Source organism: Heloderma suspectum, chromosome 3 (genome assembly GCF_057233095.1).
Source record: "Heloderma suspectum isolate Gila_16-S chromosome 3, 16-S_ref, whole genome shotgun sequence".
NCBI classification, from domain to species: domain Eukaryota; kingdom Metazoa; phylum Chordata; class Lepidosauria; order Squamata; family Helodermatidae; genus Heloderma; species Heloderma suspectum.
The window spans coordinates 226,539,611-226,556,603 of record NC_139460.1 but is presented as its reverse complement, the minus strand read 5'-3'; the positions used below and the strand labels follow the sequence as shown (position 1 = coordinate 226,556,603).

The window sequence follows — 16,993 nt, the reverse complement described above, 5'->3', positions numbered from 1 at the left end:
TTTTTTTTACAGCAGACGTCACAGCTCAAAGAAATCTCCCAACCCTGAACAAAGGTGGCTGACCCAAGCAGGCCATACTATCCACCAAACAGAGTGAAATATCTAACCATCATTTACACTAATATGAATAAGGAGCCTATGAACACATGGGCATATTTTCTGGGTTCATGAAAACAATCTCGAGTTAAGACACTGTCAGGAGCACCCTAGCAGCCTCTTTCAGTACACTCCAATAGCCAACTCAAGACACAGAAGAAAGGATTCTTTTTAAGGCTTTAATCCTTTTATAACTTAATGACTCTTTCAGATGCTAATCACCAGCAACTAAGCAAGGAACAGCAGAGTAGCCTATGCTCCGGGTAGGCAGTTGGTCCCCGTTTGAAGGAGAATCACTTGAAGACCCTGAACTTATGGGCTAGGGAGAGATCCTCCCTCTTTCCCTTGGGTTCATGGGACGCGGCCGTTGCTTGTGCGCCAAACGGGCACTACGCCTCCTTTCCACACCCTCCATCACTCGTCGCTCCCTGCGTCTGCATCGAGCGTCTAGCAAGCCCCCCTCCCGCACTCTCTCACTGCCCAGGTCACTATCTATCTCAGGAATGCCGGCAGGAGGAATCTCTGCCAGCTGCTGTGCCTGTGAGGGATGAGCTGGCATTGCTAATCATCCTCAGAATCAGAACTGCTCTGGGGTTCTATCGGCTCAGTTTCCACCCTGACAGACACAATCCTATTATGCACGTTTAGACAGAAAAAAGTCCTACAACCCCCAGCATTCCCCAGCTAGCACAGCTCAGCACAGCACAGCAGGCTAGGAAATGCTGGGAGTTGACTTCTTCTGTCTAAACATGTGTGTATGCCCTCAGTTACTCTTTCGCGAAAGGAATTGCTTCTCTGGCATATGAAAGCACCTGTTCCATGATAAACAAAACTGACTCACCTGGGCCCTCCCTGATCCTTAGCAGTGATGGCTTGTCAATGCCCTCGCCTATCCTTACTGCACTACAGCTGCTATATAGCAGCTATATAGCAGCTGTGGCCTGGCTGAAAAAGCTATGGGTTCTACCAAAGCCCCTTCTAAACATTGTGTGAAAATAAATGAAATCACAATGCAGAAGATTGGAAGTATGCTATATGATGAAATCAGTACATTTACTAGGGAGGATAACTCTTTTCAAATGGTTAATATACGAACACCAGCAGTGGTTAAGAGCAATATTAAAATGTATGGCAAGAGTAAGTAATTTAAAGTCAATCTAGCTATCAGTTAGTTGCTTGCATCTCATTAGAAGCTTAGTTAACTGAATTAGCTGAGAATGGAGTAAATCAGAGTCCTCTGCAACTGTAATCAAATAATTTAAGTACAACATATTTATATCAATAATTATCATTTTCCTAATCTGTTGTAAGAACAAATCTACTGAAATCCATGATCCCATAAGTTCTATTGGTCAAGTTCTATTAATACTGCTTGAGTGTAATGAGAATTCATAATTTAAAGTAATTAAAGCAGTGCTTGCAAAAGTGTCTCCATTCCAAAGGGAAAGAAAAGTTAATTGCAAGATCCTATTACAGTTATTTTGAGAGATTTTTTTCTATTTACTTGTTGAGATGGCAGAAAGACAATTGCCCTTCTAACAAGTGCACATTTAAACAACTGGTCAACTAGCACAATTGGCTAGACGTTACCTAAAAAAGGAAGACAATAAATGTTTGATTCTCAATAAAACATTAACCAAAAATGAATTATAACATGAAACCACACTCTTGTGTGATTACAATTTCTATTTTTCACAGGATAGGTGCTGTGGAAACATTTGCAAACTGCACAAAGAAACAAACAAGCACGGTGAAGTAATCTCCCTGTCACCTACTGATACCCTGCTACAACACAAAATTGTGTCAGGTTCTTCTTTAGAAAATGCACTTTCTGCATATACAGGATGAATAGGTTCATCACTGAGTGATGATCTCTTTGTTGAATAGCTAAACACTAATCAGCTCCTAATGGTTTAATGAAGAATCCTGCTTTAAAGCATTCCTTTTGGATCCTGTAATCTAAATTAGGGAACACTGTGCCTTCCATAGATTACAATCTTAATTTTGCAAGCAAGTTAGTTTGGAGAGGAATGTCTGTTTCCACTTCCAAACAAGATAGGCCAGCTAGATGACTGTGGTGTTCCAATATTTATATTTGTCCAATCACAGTTATGTGAAATGTGAAACCATACTTTATTCAGTTCAGTGTTGCCCTCTGCCTTGGCAAGCCTCAGCAGAAAATACTGACAGATCTTGAAAACACCTCTGGCAGACTTTAAGGTTAGGTTCAACATTAATATAGAAACTGAACTCCAATTTTCTGATTTCAAATATTCAAGTTCAGTCCAGTGGACAGCAAGACTATTTTTAGCAGCAAGGTTTATTTCATGCCTAAGAATAAACACAATAGATTAAGAAATGTCTTTTTTAGAAAGCTTACTGACCGTTCTGTGGAATATGATGGAAAAACATGACGCAATAAAGTTTAATTGTATTATTAGCAATATATAACCTGATCTATAAAACAATCCTATACTTGAGAACTGCTGGCTGAAGGGGCCATAGGAGCTGGTGGATGACCTGCTACACTGGTATAACATCCCAGATACACCACTGCCATGGCAGATACACTGGCAGCACACCTGAGAAACACTGGTGGAATGGCTAAAACAGGGCGGAGTCATTGCTAGGATGTGGGCAGCATGGGGAACCCATTTACATCATATCCTACAGCCTTCCCCTACCGGATGTCCTCCATATGTTTTGGACTACAATTCCCATCATTTCTGACCCACTGGCCATGCTGGCTGGAGCTGATAGAAGTTGTAGTCAAAAACATCTGAAGGACACCAGGTTGGGAGAAGGCTGCTCCAGACCACGGCTACAACTTTATACCTGTCTCAGACAAGATGCAAAGAATTTCCCTCCCATTGACTTTAGTGGAAGGGAGGAAATACTTACAAACTGTCCCCACATCGACAACCGCCTTGTCCACATTGCCATGACAGTGCATAGGATATGGTGCAACTCAGCTCCCCATCACAGCACACCACCATCAGTATATAAACTCCACATAGGGAGACCACAACCCAGATGATAGGGCATGTGTTATGGATCTATGTCTCTCTGGTCTCAGGTTGTTTACCCTTGGAGCTCAGAAGACAGAACTCTGGTTATGGGATACTATGAGAAAAGGGCAGTTTGCACACAAAGGGGGAACTTTGCACAAACAGCCTGTCTCGAGAACATACTAGGGACTTGAGCATATTGCTAACACTTCCCTGCCTAGAACCCATCGGCCATTGAGGAGAATCTCCTGTATAGTTTCTAGCCAAGAGGGGTGCCTTCCGCTGGCAGGGATTCTGCTGCTTGAAAGCTATGCACTGCTTGCCTGCTTCTCTCTAGTGCCCTGTCTGTCATCCTAGACCTTCCCAACCAATATCAAGGTATAGGATATGAGATGTGAATCAAATGTTTTCCTCTAGGTGTCCTTGAACCAGTGACCCTGGGGGCATGTGTGCATTTGTTCGTGTTTCTCTGCAACTGTAAGACCATCCCATTTTCAAATGATGGATACTGGGAGAGAAAAATAAAATCCCCATGTGAATTTGAACCAGCAACTGTGGGAGTGTGTTTGTATTTGCTCTGTATGTTGTACCATGGAGTTCCCTTTGTTGTTGCTGCTGCCTGGTTGTAGATTTTTCTTCCGTTGGGGGTTGGAGGGGGAAATAAAATGTTTTCCTCTGTGTGGATTCAAACCACTGATTGCCTGAGTGTGATTGCTTTAGGAGAAAGAGCCATAGGACTTCCTTGTCTATGCTTGAGGGCACTGACTAGTTCTCTGTGTTGGAATGATGGAGCATATGATGTGACAGACATGCCCCTATCTTAGCCTGTGCAGATCGGCTGCCTTCGTGTCAGCATGAGTGCTGTTGCTGGAGTGGCATCTGATCCGGGGTGTGTGTGTGTGTGTGTGTGTGAACAGACTCATAGCATTTCCAGGGACAATGGGGTCATGTCTGGTGTTTAAATGCTATTTTTGTATTTTCTATGTTCTGTGTTTCCCCCGGCCTCCTGAGCTTGCATAGGAGATGCAGCCATTCTTCCACCCACCCCGGTGTAATTAGAGAAGAAGATTTCTCAGTTAAGTACTTACATTTGAGTCAACAGTAAGCAGTAAGACCATATTGCTAATTTTGAAAAATAAACACTCATACTCAAAGCTGATTGAAAACTATAATGAACTAGCGCCTTAAACAGTGCACAAACAGTTCAGGTGGTAAGGCTAACAAAGTCAATGTCAGCTGCAGTAGTTAAGGCCAGGTTGCAGAGATGTCTTCAAGGTCACTGTGTGCCTTGCAAAATCTGGTTAAAGAACAGAGGAATGCTTCTTCTCCGAAAAGCATTTCCATGGGCAACTTGTGGCCCTACAGATGTTTTAGTCTATAACTCCCATCATGCCTCACCACTGGCTATGCTGGCTAGGGCTGATGGGTGCTGTAGGCCAAAACATTTGGAGGGCAACAGGGTGCCCACCCCTGATTTAGAAGACAGTGCCACTATTCTAACCCATACTGGATATATTGTATGATTACCAGTTGTATTCCGGGCCAAATTCAAGGTGTTGGGTTTGACCTTTAAAGCCCTATATGGTTCCGTCCCAGCCTATCTCAAGGAGTGCCTCCAACAACACCAGACAGGCCGCTCAACCTGATCAGCCTCGGACGGCCTTCTCTCTGTCCCATCAGCCAGGGTAGCTAGGCTGGTGAGGATGAGGGAGAAGGTCTTCTCTGTGGTGGCCCCCACCTTGTGGAACTCCCTCCCCTAGAGAACTTGGCCATGCCCCCTCTTTAATGAGCTTCTGCCACGCATTGAAAACCTGGTTGTTCAGGCAGGCATTTGGGGTGGGTTAGGGTATTTTAGAATATAATGTTTTAATGTGTAATTTTAATGTGTAATTGTATTGTTTGTATTGTGTATATTGCCCAGAGTGGCCAGGTGACCAGCCAGATGGGCAATTAAGAAATTTAATAAATAAATAAATAAACCTCCATAAAGAGCTTTCACTTCTTTGAGCAAAAAAAACAAACAGAATACTCCTTTTACTGTGTTTGAGTTATGCTGATAATGTGAACAAAATGAAGTTAACTAGTATTATGGCTTAAGAAAACCACTCTAAAGAGCCAACTGGAAAATACCATTCTGTTGAGTGACTGTGAAATAATCAAGGAGCAGTATTTTTATCCTGGCCAAAAGAATCTGGATTAAAAGGAAGAACTGAAGAATGGATTCACATACCCTATTAACATGCTGAAAGCTAGGACAGTATGCAAGCCAACATTTTTATACCTGGTCTATCGAAATTCAAGTAATCACAAGTGTTATTAAATTGGTACTAATATGATGCCCTAAAATTTCACAGAAAAAGCTTCAAACATCAATAAGTTCATCAGAAATATTATGATCAACTTACCTTATAAAAGTGCATTATATCATCCTTAGTGAGAGTTTTGAGATATGCCACTTCAATATTATCTGGATGAAAATGTTTATAAATAAATACAATTATGCAATTCATACTTTTGAAAATAACATCTCAGCACATGTCTGTCACTGAAAATATTGCTATTGTGAAGGATCGGGGCATTTCTCCAAGCGTGTGCACATGCAACACTCTCAGTGCTTAACCATAGTTAATGGATCAGGATATTAGGTCTGCATCAAGCCTCCTTTTTCTTAGCTGGAGGGAAAGGAAGGGATAAGGCAGCACCAGGATTTCTGGAATGCATAAGTCTCTCTACAGCACCAATAACCAAATAATGGGTTATACGAATCCATGTGGGGTATTTATCAGATATGGAATGTGGCCTAACTGCGGCAAAACCTCCTTGCGAGAGGGAGAAAGGCGGGGTATAAATGCAATAAATAAATAAATAAATAAATATCTCAGAAATAGCTACATGTAACATTCCAAAGTTGTGATTTTGACAGTAATTAATATTGTAAGAACATCATAAAATTGATGGCCTGAATTGTTACTTTCTAAAGAAATTTTACATTTCCAGTTGTGTGGTTCAGCATTTCTTACCTCTGTCAAAGTTATACTGCTGGGAAATTATTTCTCCCCAGTATTTTGCACACTCAGCAGACAGCTTCTTTGGTTTGTCAAGGCGACGAATTGCTAAAGCCTGGATATGCTTCTGGAAGGCTTCTTCTGACATCTCCTCTATACACTTCTCCATGGTTTTTAAAAAAGCTTCAACCCTGCTCTCCAAGTAGTGCGGAGGCTTTTCTGATTGGATGATAAATCGCAGTCCTTGGATACCATTAGCCCGTCGTGGACCACTGAACACAATGTAACCTTGACAAAAATAAACACATTCAGCCTATTTGCAACTGTAATCAAGCAAAAGGAAGAGACAATATGTATTTCCTTCTCTGAATTCTGACCTTGAAGATTAAGTTCTAGCATTCATCCCTTAATGGTCTTATATCAAGTGAATAGACATCATGGCAATCATAACTAACTGCATGTCTTATAGTGCAATCCTACCCCCCATGATGTTTCTAGCAGAAGGGTTTAGAGTATGGTGGAGAGGAGCTCTGCTGGTGGGGGTACGCTCTGCCACTGCAGAAGTCACCTTTCACCTGCTGTGAGCTCAGTGGGTGGAAAGCTACCACTGGTTGTGTTCCTGCCGGTATTATCTAGCCTAAAGCCCCTAAACAGGACATTCCAGGGGTGGGTTAGGAACAAGCCTACCTGGGCCCAATTTGGGTTCATCAGCTAACCCCCCACACACACACACACTGCAGTTCATTGGTGACTTCTCTTTAATTGTAGCATCAGTTCACCTCTGAGTGGGAGTCTTAGTGAAAAGCAGAAGCAAGAAATCAGCTTACCATAACAATTTTAGGTTATGTACTGGTTTAAGTAGAGAAAGCAAAGCAAAGCTCACCTAACTGTTCCTTAGTGCGTAGGGTATTGAAGCAAGGCTCTGAGATAATTTGACAAAAGAGCTCCAAAAACATATTCTCTGAGGTACTTTGCATATCTGTTTGATAATATATTTCTATGCCACAGTTGTTATGAACTTCATTCCTCTGTTGATAGACAAACCAGCCTCCTACAAAAACACAAAGATGTGTAAAAGGTCATTTTGAAAGACAGCAAAAGCAGGGAGCCTGTTATCACAGGCAGAATTTGAGCTGAAGGAGATACGTACTCTCTGCTCAATGTACCCTAGCGTAGAGCACCTCCTTCAGTGTATATATGCAATCCCATGGACTAGGACTGAAGTTCTATTTCTAACCATGGTTTCTTTATTCCATGATTGAAGGACTTCAGTTTCTAGCAGTATCAGTTGATCAGGTGCATAAATACCCCAAATAATGCCAATGAAAGTTTTGGTAAGCAGCAGTTCCAGTTTGGACATTAGCAACTAGTCCAACCTGCACCTTTGCTCCTTGTACTGTCCTGCGCTGCATAACTCTGTGTGCTTTGTGAATAAATTTTGGATATATATTTGAAGGTCAAATACTGAAAATTAAAACATTTTATTTGCATAGTTATTCCGCACTGTAACAATGAGGCAGGGTCTTCTCCTCCAATGCTACACACAAAGAGATTCACATCACAGACCTAGATCGTTTTTGCAAGCAAATCACTTCGGCATTGATTCTTAAAGATTTGTAATAAAACAGTGAAACCAAGTCAGTTTCTAAAAACAAACTGGAGATGATTGAAAGGATAATTGTCCCAAGTTAGTTCAAGTTGTATACACCATGAATCTCAACTTTAAATGAGGTGTTTTATAGCTTACATCCAGAAGGACAACTTACTGTCAGGAAGCTGTACTTCTCTGTATCTTACTAGCTGACTGGGAAGCAGAGGCTTTGTATGAGCATGCTCAATGAGAGTGTCTTCAACCATCTGCATAATTCCTAATGCAGCCTGGAAGAGATTAAATTCATTGCAGTTTTTACTCATCCTCTGAGAATTCTCCATTTGATAACATACAGAAAGATAATGATGATTTAGGAACTAGCAATATTAGGAATGAAAAGAAGATAATTAATTGTAACAGATCAATTGCAAACATTAAGAATGGGGAGCTGAGATAACATATGACTGGAGCATTCAAAACGGAAAGGCAGAATTGCTATGTATTTCCGCATTATATTTAAAGTGCTTAAAAAAACTAGCGGGTCTAAGAAACAACACATTGCATACTTGGTTTCTGTCTTTGGCTCCTTAGTACTTGAGACCAAATAGTCTTTTGGTTTCTCCCCTTCTTCCTTTACTAGCTCCCACGTCAATCTCCTCAGCCTGCACTGACTTTGTCATGGGGCAAGGACCCTGATGATACTATTCTCTTCTCCCAGTGTTCTGTATATAGGTCTGTGGAAATGTAACAGAACTAAATAGTTCTGTTAATCTGCTTCATTTTCATGGTCCTCCTGATCCTGTAACCATGAATGTGCCTATCCTAGGCTCTAGTTGCCCACAATCCCCTGTGGGGGCCTCTCTTACAGCTTGGGAATGCTGTGGTTATAGGGCAGTTAGAAGGATATTAACTTCATTATGCGGATAATTATGTTCCTTTGAATAGGAGTGCTTATGTTAATATATGGAACAGGAACTGGGGACATGTTCTTTCAGCTGTGCTAATAATCCCTAGATATTTGATTTTAGTGGGAGAGGAAGTTGCTTTGCTTGACACTTGCTTGGAATTATCTACTCAACCATCACCCTATTTTAGAGTTCAGAAATATTGGGTTGGATGCAGACTTAGTCATGCTTAGAGCAGACCCACTGAAAACACTGGGACATGTTACTCATGATCAACTGAAGTCCCAGTTATTTCAGTGGGTCTACTCCCTTCCTGTCATTTCTACATAAGACTACTGTTTCTGAAGTTAAAAGTGTACAAATTAAAATCTTTGGCTTTCTATATTTGAATTTTTAAACACATTTTAAATGAGATTTTCCTGAATGCAGATTGGTTAATCCACCCTAGTAGTTGAAGTTGCACATCTTGAGCACAGCCTTTCAAAAATCTTGAGAATTTTATATCCTTGTAATCAATGCCAGCTTTAAAAAGCTTGGGGGCGGGGGGTTTGAAGTATTTAATTTTCAATGCAACTTGATGTTTTTTTCTGTTTTAAAAGCTTCTCACTATGGTTACTTCAGGCATCTTGTAGTTGTGTTATTCATTACTGTAAGGTTTTATCTGATGTTTAATTCACAGTGACTTTGAGATCTAGTCCACAAAGTAAGACTCCTCTCTTTAGAGGTGGTCAAAGAGTTTTATGACATGAAAGTAAAAAAGGTATTTTGCTGTGTATGCAGCAGTATTATCTTATCCCATTCACATTCCTGATTCTTTAGGTAAAGATCTCTCACCTCACTAAGCCAGGTGACTGAAGCTGTGTGTTCCAACACTTATGGAGGTACTGGCTTATGATACTGGATGTAATGGGATTCCTTTGCATTTTCCCTTTAATTTTATTCTTTGCTTTCCTATAATTCTGCTTAAGGTCCGTATTATCTTGCTCACTCCTCTTTCTTGTGGGACCTATTCAGACAGCCACAAATTGGGGTGGCTTTTAAACGTGTGGTATATTTTCTGGCCTACCAGAAACAAAAATGTGGTGAATTCAGCAACTAGGTGCACCAATCACGCATCCCTAATCTGACCCCTGCCAAGTGAATAATGATTACTTTGTCTCTTTTAACTTGGTGGAGGTTCAAACAGTTTTTCACTTGTCCTTAATAACTTACTTAGCCAAACTTTAAGAACCTGCCTTTTAGATTTTCCCTCAGTCAAGTGACTTTACACTTACTATGGCATACAATTTACATGGGAACTAAAAGCATATCAGGTTATTTCAGGATGCTCAGAAGAAACTAGCTGAACACATTTGTTCACGGTTGTCTCCTAACACAAAGGTGTATAATTTCAGCAGAAACATAGCTCAAATGTTTTCTACTGATTTAGTACCTGCAGGTTTTTCTATGTGCACTGCTGTTGGCTTCTTCCCCTTATATCTGGCTTCTTCCCTCCAGAAATATTTCTGAACAGAAATATTTCTGGACAGAACAGAAATACTCAGTACAGACCTGTTATACTTTGAGCAAATATATAGGGCTAACCTCACTTCACAGGTTGGTAGGAAGCAAACTAGCTCTATAGTACTATCAAGTTTACCGTTATCTTTGCTGTATTAAACTTGGCCCTTGCCAAGTTAACATTCAGATCTCTCACAAAGCTGCAGCATACCTATTACCAGCAAATCTTCTTATACTATGAAAAGAAAGTCACAAACTCTTATTTCCAGATCATATACTGTCATCTAACTTTTGACACCGACTTCACTCTGAAATGTTTTGAGTTCTTGCTCTCTGTTCAAATTATATACCATTAATTTGAGAACAAGTGTGTGGATCTAGCCTGCATCATTTTTACGGCCTTACTGAGTAAGAATGCATAATACATCATGCAGTTCAAACTGCCTCACAGCTCAATCCAATGCATAAGGTTTAATGTTAGTCACTAGCCCCACTATGTTCAATGTGTCTAACCCCCAAATAAGTGGGCTTTGCATGATGAATTATCAAAAGCCAAAGGGGAACTATCACACAGCCAAATAATTCTAGAGCACAAAAGCAAGCATAAGATGCAACAAAGAAGTAGCTGAACACCTATATTTCTCCCGCAAGCACATGCAACAGGAAACAGATACTTATGTCCACTTCCTGACGCACGTATCTTCTGCTGATTTCACTTCAGTTATATAACATTCCCATTTATGCTATACATGCTTCCCATATTATCCTTTACACATTTGTGCAGACAGAGATATTAACAGAGCAAAAATGAACAAAAAACATGTAAAAGGGCCTTCAGAAAACTCACTGACAGTAAATGTATGAAGATTTAAAAAGCAACCCCCTCTGATATAGTCCAATAGATACGGAAACTTAAGTAAACCCTTGATTTTCAGTACAGTTATCAATACAAATCTATTTCTGCTGGAAAACATCCAAACCAACCTGTTTTGTTATATTGCCATGGAGAAGTGCTTCAATGTGTAACCGTGACAACAGCTGAGAAATAAAGGCCTTGAGGCGGGGAAGAGTGACATCTACAACAGATATTTAAAATGAATCACATTTTCCATTTAGGGGAAAAAAACCCAACATCATCCTAAAATATAATGCATTTCTTCAAGAAAAAAAAAAATTATAATAATCACCAAAAAGCAGTGGGTGTTTTCTTCACAAATATTCATGTTTGGGAAAGTTTCCAAGTCTAAATTGCTGGGCTCACTGCACAGTTTGCCTTGCTTAGAATTCATACGTCGTTTGACCCAGATTCCAATAGGAAAAAAAAGGGGGGGTCTACTCTGTACTGCAATCAAGCTAAACACACATCTACCCTCAAAAATAGTAACAGTCATTTAGGTGGTGGCTGAAGATAAAGCTCAAGCTGTTAATTACTTAAAGAACATAAGGTTTGTCATTCTCTTGTAAGGCACGTCAATCATCTTGACTGCAATTATTTCTGAATGGCTGTTTTAAAGGTTGATGATCAGTTTGAAATAAAACTTTTAATATATACGTGCAATAGGGTTACCATCTTTGGTTCTAAACGTGCACTGAAATCTACATCTGAGAGTATCTGCACTACTTTGCTTTGAATGGATGTGCATTCTAATGCATACCCAGTATATTTTGGTACAATCTGAGTATGACGTGAGTGAACTGCAGTGATCAACCTGAAACAAAATATTAGAGGCATAATCCAGACTCACCACCACTACGGAGGATGGCGTGATGCCAAGACTGAACATGTGCCTGGGGGCGGGGGGCGGGGTGGGGGGGTGGAGAAAGCGATGGAAAGGAAAGGGATTGGCCAATGAAGAAAAGTTCCTCCTGCCTGCCTGTGGTCAGGCATACGGATCAGTAGCAGACAAAAGCTGTGTGAGCAGGAGCTATTATCACTGACAGCGAGTGGAGATAGAGAAGAAGAGCACATTTTCTGTGGTGGAAATACTTTTCCCACCCAGCCTTCACCCTCCCGCCCCCTTTTCATTCAGGGCTCCTTGTCCTCAACACATGTGGACTCTGCATCCTTCCCACTTACATGAGGAGGAGAGCTCTGGATCATCCTGCCAATTTTTAAAATCCTCAAATATTTTAAATAAAAAAAAAAACAGGTGCCAAGTTAAACAGTTTCACATAATAATCCCTCATTTTTAAATTCTGAATTTAAAATATGTATTTGTTTGATCAAGTACATGAGTTAACTGTGGTTTCTTGCTGTGAGTCAGCACAAGACATGTCACAATTTAATTTACAATGATGTTCTGCCTTTACTACAAATATAAAGACATTTCATTCATTTATCTAAATATTGCCCCTTATGAAGTAGACATGCTCCATATAGATACTACTAAGCCTTGTAAAGGTTTGGTACAGAGTCAGGTTCTCATTTTTCAAGAAGTTGCTTGCTCCACAACCTATATCAGCATGTGCTTTCATTTTTGACTATCAGGGACCAAAGGCTGGCTTATGTAAGACAGCCAAGAGGTACCTGATGCTGTAAGGCAGGGTTAGGCAACTTGTGGCCTTCCAGATATTTTGGCTTAAAACTCTCCTGATTCCTTACCATGCTGACTAGGGCTGACGGAATTGTAGGCAAAAACACCTGGAGGGCCACAAGTTGCTTATCCTTGCTGTTAAACCAAAGTTTAGAGTGAAATTCTGAAGTGGAGACATTCTAACAACGTAGATCACCTTGAGGAAGAGAGGTGCTGCTGCTTTCCTTAGGGTGAGAGGTATGTGTGGGGGGTGGGGTGGGAATGTTGATCTCTTGGCCAAGAACCTGTAAAAACTTAGATTAGTTGCCTTTAGAAAAGGATTAGACAAATTCATGGAGAATAGGTTTATACATAGCTATTAGCCATGGGACCCGCCAAAGCCAGAGACAATGTACTTCTGAATACCAGAGGCAGAATGGCTACGATTGTAAAAAGAATGTTGAACTAGGCAGACCTTTGGTCTGATCCATCAGGGCTGTTGGCCCACTTCTGGCCCTGACTGACAGACATGGATGGTGACTGGAAGCAGATTTCCCCTCAGCTTTGTTCTCCACTGCTGTCACTTGACTTACCCAGAGCTTGTATTGGCATAGTTCATCTTTCTGTTCTCACACCTGGGCTTCCAAGTGGAGCAACAATAGCATGAACCCTGGGTGAACCAAGTGACAGCAGAAAGGGTAGGGGAGATGAAATACCTGCTCCTTTCCCCCCCAGTTCTCTTTCCTCCCTGATGCCCCCGAGTGGAGTTGAACAAGATGAGCATGCCCCACTTGCCATGGGGGACAGGGGGGAACAGAGGTGAGCCAAGCAATGAAAGAGTAGGTGGATGGAGAGGGGAAAACATTGCCTTAAACTATCTGCTCCCTTCCCAAACTGGATTTTGAGCATGTGAATCTGGGGGGATAATTTTAAAATATTTCTACATATAGCATTTTACATTTTAACTGGGAATCTTATTTTCATGATTTTACTAAGCATCCTCAATGACGTATTTTAGATGCTTAAAGCTTTGTTATTTTAATCTTCCCCCTATAACTAATGGCCTTGATCATCATTTGGATTATTTGGAAGCGAAAATCCGAGAACAGAGGATAAAACTTCTAGTAGGTTTTCCAACCATCTCCAAGTCAATGACAATTACTGAAAAACTCAAAACCCTTCACAGAACAGAAATGCTAAGAGATTCTATTAAACGTTGAGATGAAATGAAATACTTCTCTTTAGGTTCAGTTCAGACAAGGAGCATTGGACTAAGGAAAAACAATTATAAACTATACATTTATAAATTCAGAACAAGTTAAAATACCTAATTAGATACTTGGCAAGACCCTTACCATCTAAAGCTTCTTTAAGTTCATCTTTAGTCCAGGCGACTTCTGTCATTAACAGTCGAAGGTAATACATAGCATGCTGGTGCGGCTGTTCAGCTCGGAAGTTATTAAGCGATCGCATGTACTACCAAGGTTAAAACATGAATCATACAATAGTTAAAAAGTGAAACTTTGCAATGAAATGCAATACTCAAAATTCTGTCTATCTACACACATACACACAAATATCTTCAAGATGGGAATTTGGGTTCCTTCGTACCCAAAATTTGAAACCAGGATCTGAAGCTGATTAGCAAATCCTGGTTAAAAAGGGTTAGCATTCGCCATTCAACACTGGTGAATGAATATAACACATAGCTGATATATTAACCAACTGATTAATGCTCACATAGATCATAGAATCATAGAATAGTAGGGTTGGAAGCGGCCTACAAGGCCATCGAGTCCAACCCCCTGCTCAATGCAAAAAAAAAAGATAAAGCAGAAGGGATACCGGCAGGGTGGGGAGTGCATGTGTGATACTGCGTCTGTTCTAAATCTCTAAATCATGGTTGAGGGATAGGGAAACAGTGACCAGTGATCGTACGTGACTAGAAGCCACTCTAAAACAGCCCATGGGTTCTGGGTGGATTGTCAACCACCCCAACAACCCACCCTCACTAGGCTTGCACATAATGCCAAGCTATGGCACCCCCCTGCCGCAGCTCAAACATTCAAATGGCGGCCACCACCACAGTAAGAAGCCCCACAAGGAAATTCACACACAGGGCCTTTATGTTACCTGCGAACTGAGACAGTACATCTGCATTGGCCAAAGAGCATTTGACAAAATCTGAGCCACAGCTTAAAAAGACCTCACCAACCCTATGTTTATATATAGGGTTGAATCCTAATTTAGGGTGTTTTTTTTAATGGAAGGACTCTTTCCAACTACAGAAGGCTTTGGATCTAGTGAAGGGCCATGCTGGGAGAAGGGGGCAAGTTTTGCTAATTCCTCCCTGAGACACCCACCCCCATTCTGGAGTGGCTCCAATGTCCCCCTCCAAGAACACATTTTCAAAGGATTCAAGGAGCTGTAAGGGGAAGCGGGGGCTGCAAAAGAACCCTCCCACCCCTTCTACTGGTGGGAGCAAAGTCAGGATTCAAACCAGTATTTTTTAAAAACAAGCATAGAGATTGAAACCAAGCTTCTAAAAGGTTATGTGTGTGTGTGTGTGTGTGTGTGTGTTTCTCATGGGGACAATTTTATTCCAAGCCACTTCATTTACAAAGACATCAGTGACCATAATCTACTTCAACGTACAAAAATATTTGAAAAGTGGCAAGAGTTTGAAGCGTAATCCAGTTAGGGTGTAATCCTATGCATGATTAGGCAGAAAAAGTCCAACAACTCCTAGCATTCTCCAGACAGCAAGGCTGGCTGGAGAATGCCGAGGTGTAGGACTTTTTTCTGTCTAAACATGCATAGGATTGTGCCCCTACATTTCAATCCTGTACATCTCTACTCAGACATAAGTGTCATTGTTTTACTGGAGCTTATTATTAGGTGGGTATAGGATTGCAGTCCAAGTTTGGTCCTATTCATAACTTGCCCATTCTACAGGTATATATTTTTCACATCTTTTTCATAAAGGATTTGAAAGTTTGGGCTGACAACTCTCCAAGGAATGGAATATTGAATGTATCTTTCCTATCTCAATAGGGTAGGGTACTTGTCATTCTGATTTATAAAGAGCAAAGTAAAGTCCCAGTTGGCTTACCGCCTCCTTGATAATTTCAAATCGTTTTTCATCAATCTCAAATGTGGCCATTTTCTCAATAATCTTCTTCAGCAGGATATGCTGCTTGTCATTGTAACCTTTTACAGAAAGCTATACAGAGAAAATATGTAAGGTGTTTGTGTTTGAAGTATGTCATTTTAAATATATAATTCTATATCTTCCATAAGAGGAGTAAACAGCCACTTCCTAACACTGGGAAACATTCTCCCACATTTCGATAAAATCCCAATGTTTTTCCTCTTTTGTGTGGAGGTCTGTGCATGGTATTACTCCAGCTTTACTTTTTCTCAGGATTTAAATGTTTACTAAGCTAAGTATTATGGATGTAAAATTACAGTAGAAAACAAATATTCTTCCATGCTGCAAAGCAAAGAAAGAAATGCTCTCCAAGTGTTAAGTTACAAAGACCAACAAATCTCATAGCTATTTTCTGGATTTAAAATAGGAAAAGCAGTAAAGTGAACGAACATAGTTCTTCAAAATGAAGAATAAAAGTAACCCAAGACTTCAAAATCTAGAGCAAATATAGCAGGAAGATTTTTATTCCATTGTTTTGAAAGCAGAAGTGTTTATAATATTCTTCCTAAAAGAAATAGGATATCACAAATGTTTAAGACATCAAGATGACAGGTTTAGGTTATTGAGTAACTGGGTCACTCATCATACACATATGCACTCATACCAACTACTTTTTATAGATAGGCACACCATTTTAATATTACATTAACCCTGCTTTACGCTATGATTATTCACTGTACTCAGAGAGAGAATGCTTACGTAACATTTAACAGAACATAATCAGAATCTATGGATAACTAATTGGATAGATTCCTAAAATAAATATTTAACTGTTGATAGAAACAAAATAAAAGTCATCATGCTACATGACTGAAGAAATTAGAATCGACTTTGATTCGTGTTGCATGTGTGACACCCGGTTGTAGTCTAAATACATTTGTTTTATTTAATTCATTTCTTAACTTTCTATACTGCCCAATAGCCAATGCAGTAACCTTGCTGAGGCTAATTAGGTCTGGGTCAGTGATTGGAAGGGAGGCTGCCTGAGAACACTATGAATACCACATTGAGTTCTATGATGGAAGAATGGCAGAATATATGTTTCTATCTTTTCAGTCAATTTAAGCACAAAAAATCTCCAGGTCACCCTACACCACATTATGTTTTCTAGAAGCATCATATTTTATCAGATGATTATGGTATTCCCTATTAAAGGACTTAGAT

At 40.3% G+C, this 16,993-nt stretch overlaps 1 protein-coding gene across 8 annotated transcripts in view; it reads right to left on the bottom strand.

Annotated features, from left to right (window-relative positions):
• IDE (insulin degrading enzyme) overlaps positions 1-16,993 on the bottom strand; it is a 76,962-nt gene that overhangs the window by 7,070 nt on the left and 52,899 nt on the right. For all 8 annotated transcript variants that reach the window (XM_084845884.1, XM_084845883.1, XM_084845887.1 and 5 more), the window contains 7 exons: positions 15,731-15,841; positions 13,974-14,094; positions 11,090-11,181; positions 7,876-7,987; positions 6,993-7,160; positions 6,125-6,397; positions 5,510-5,571 (listed from right to left, as the gene is read on the bottom strand). In XM_084845884.1, the coding sequence (XP_084702010.1) occupies positions 5,510-5,571; positions 6,125-6,397; positions 6,993-7,160; positions 7,876-7,987; positions 11,090-11,181; positions 13,974-14,094; positions 15,731-15,841 (939 nt within the window). The remainder of the gene's footprint in view (positions 1-5,509; positions 5,572-6,124; positions 6,398-6,992; positions 7,161-7,875; positions 7,988-11,089; positions 11,182-13,973; positions 14,095-15,730; positions 15,842-16,993) is intronic.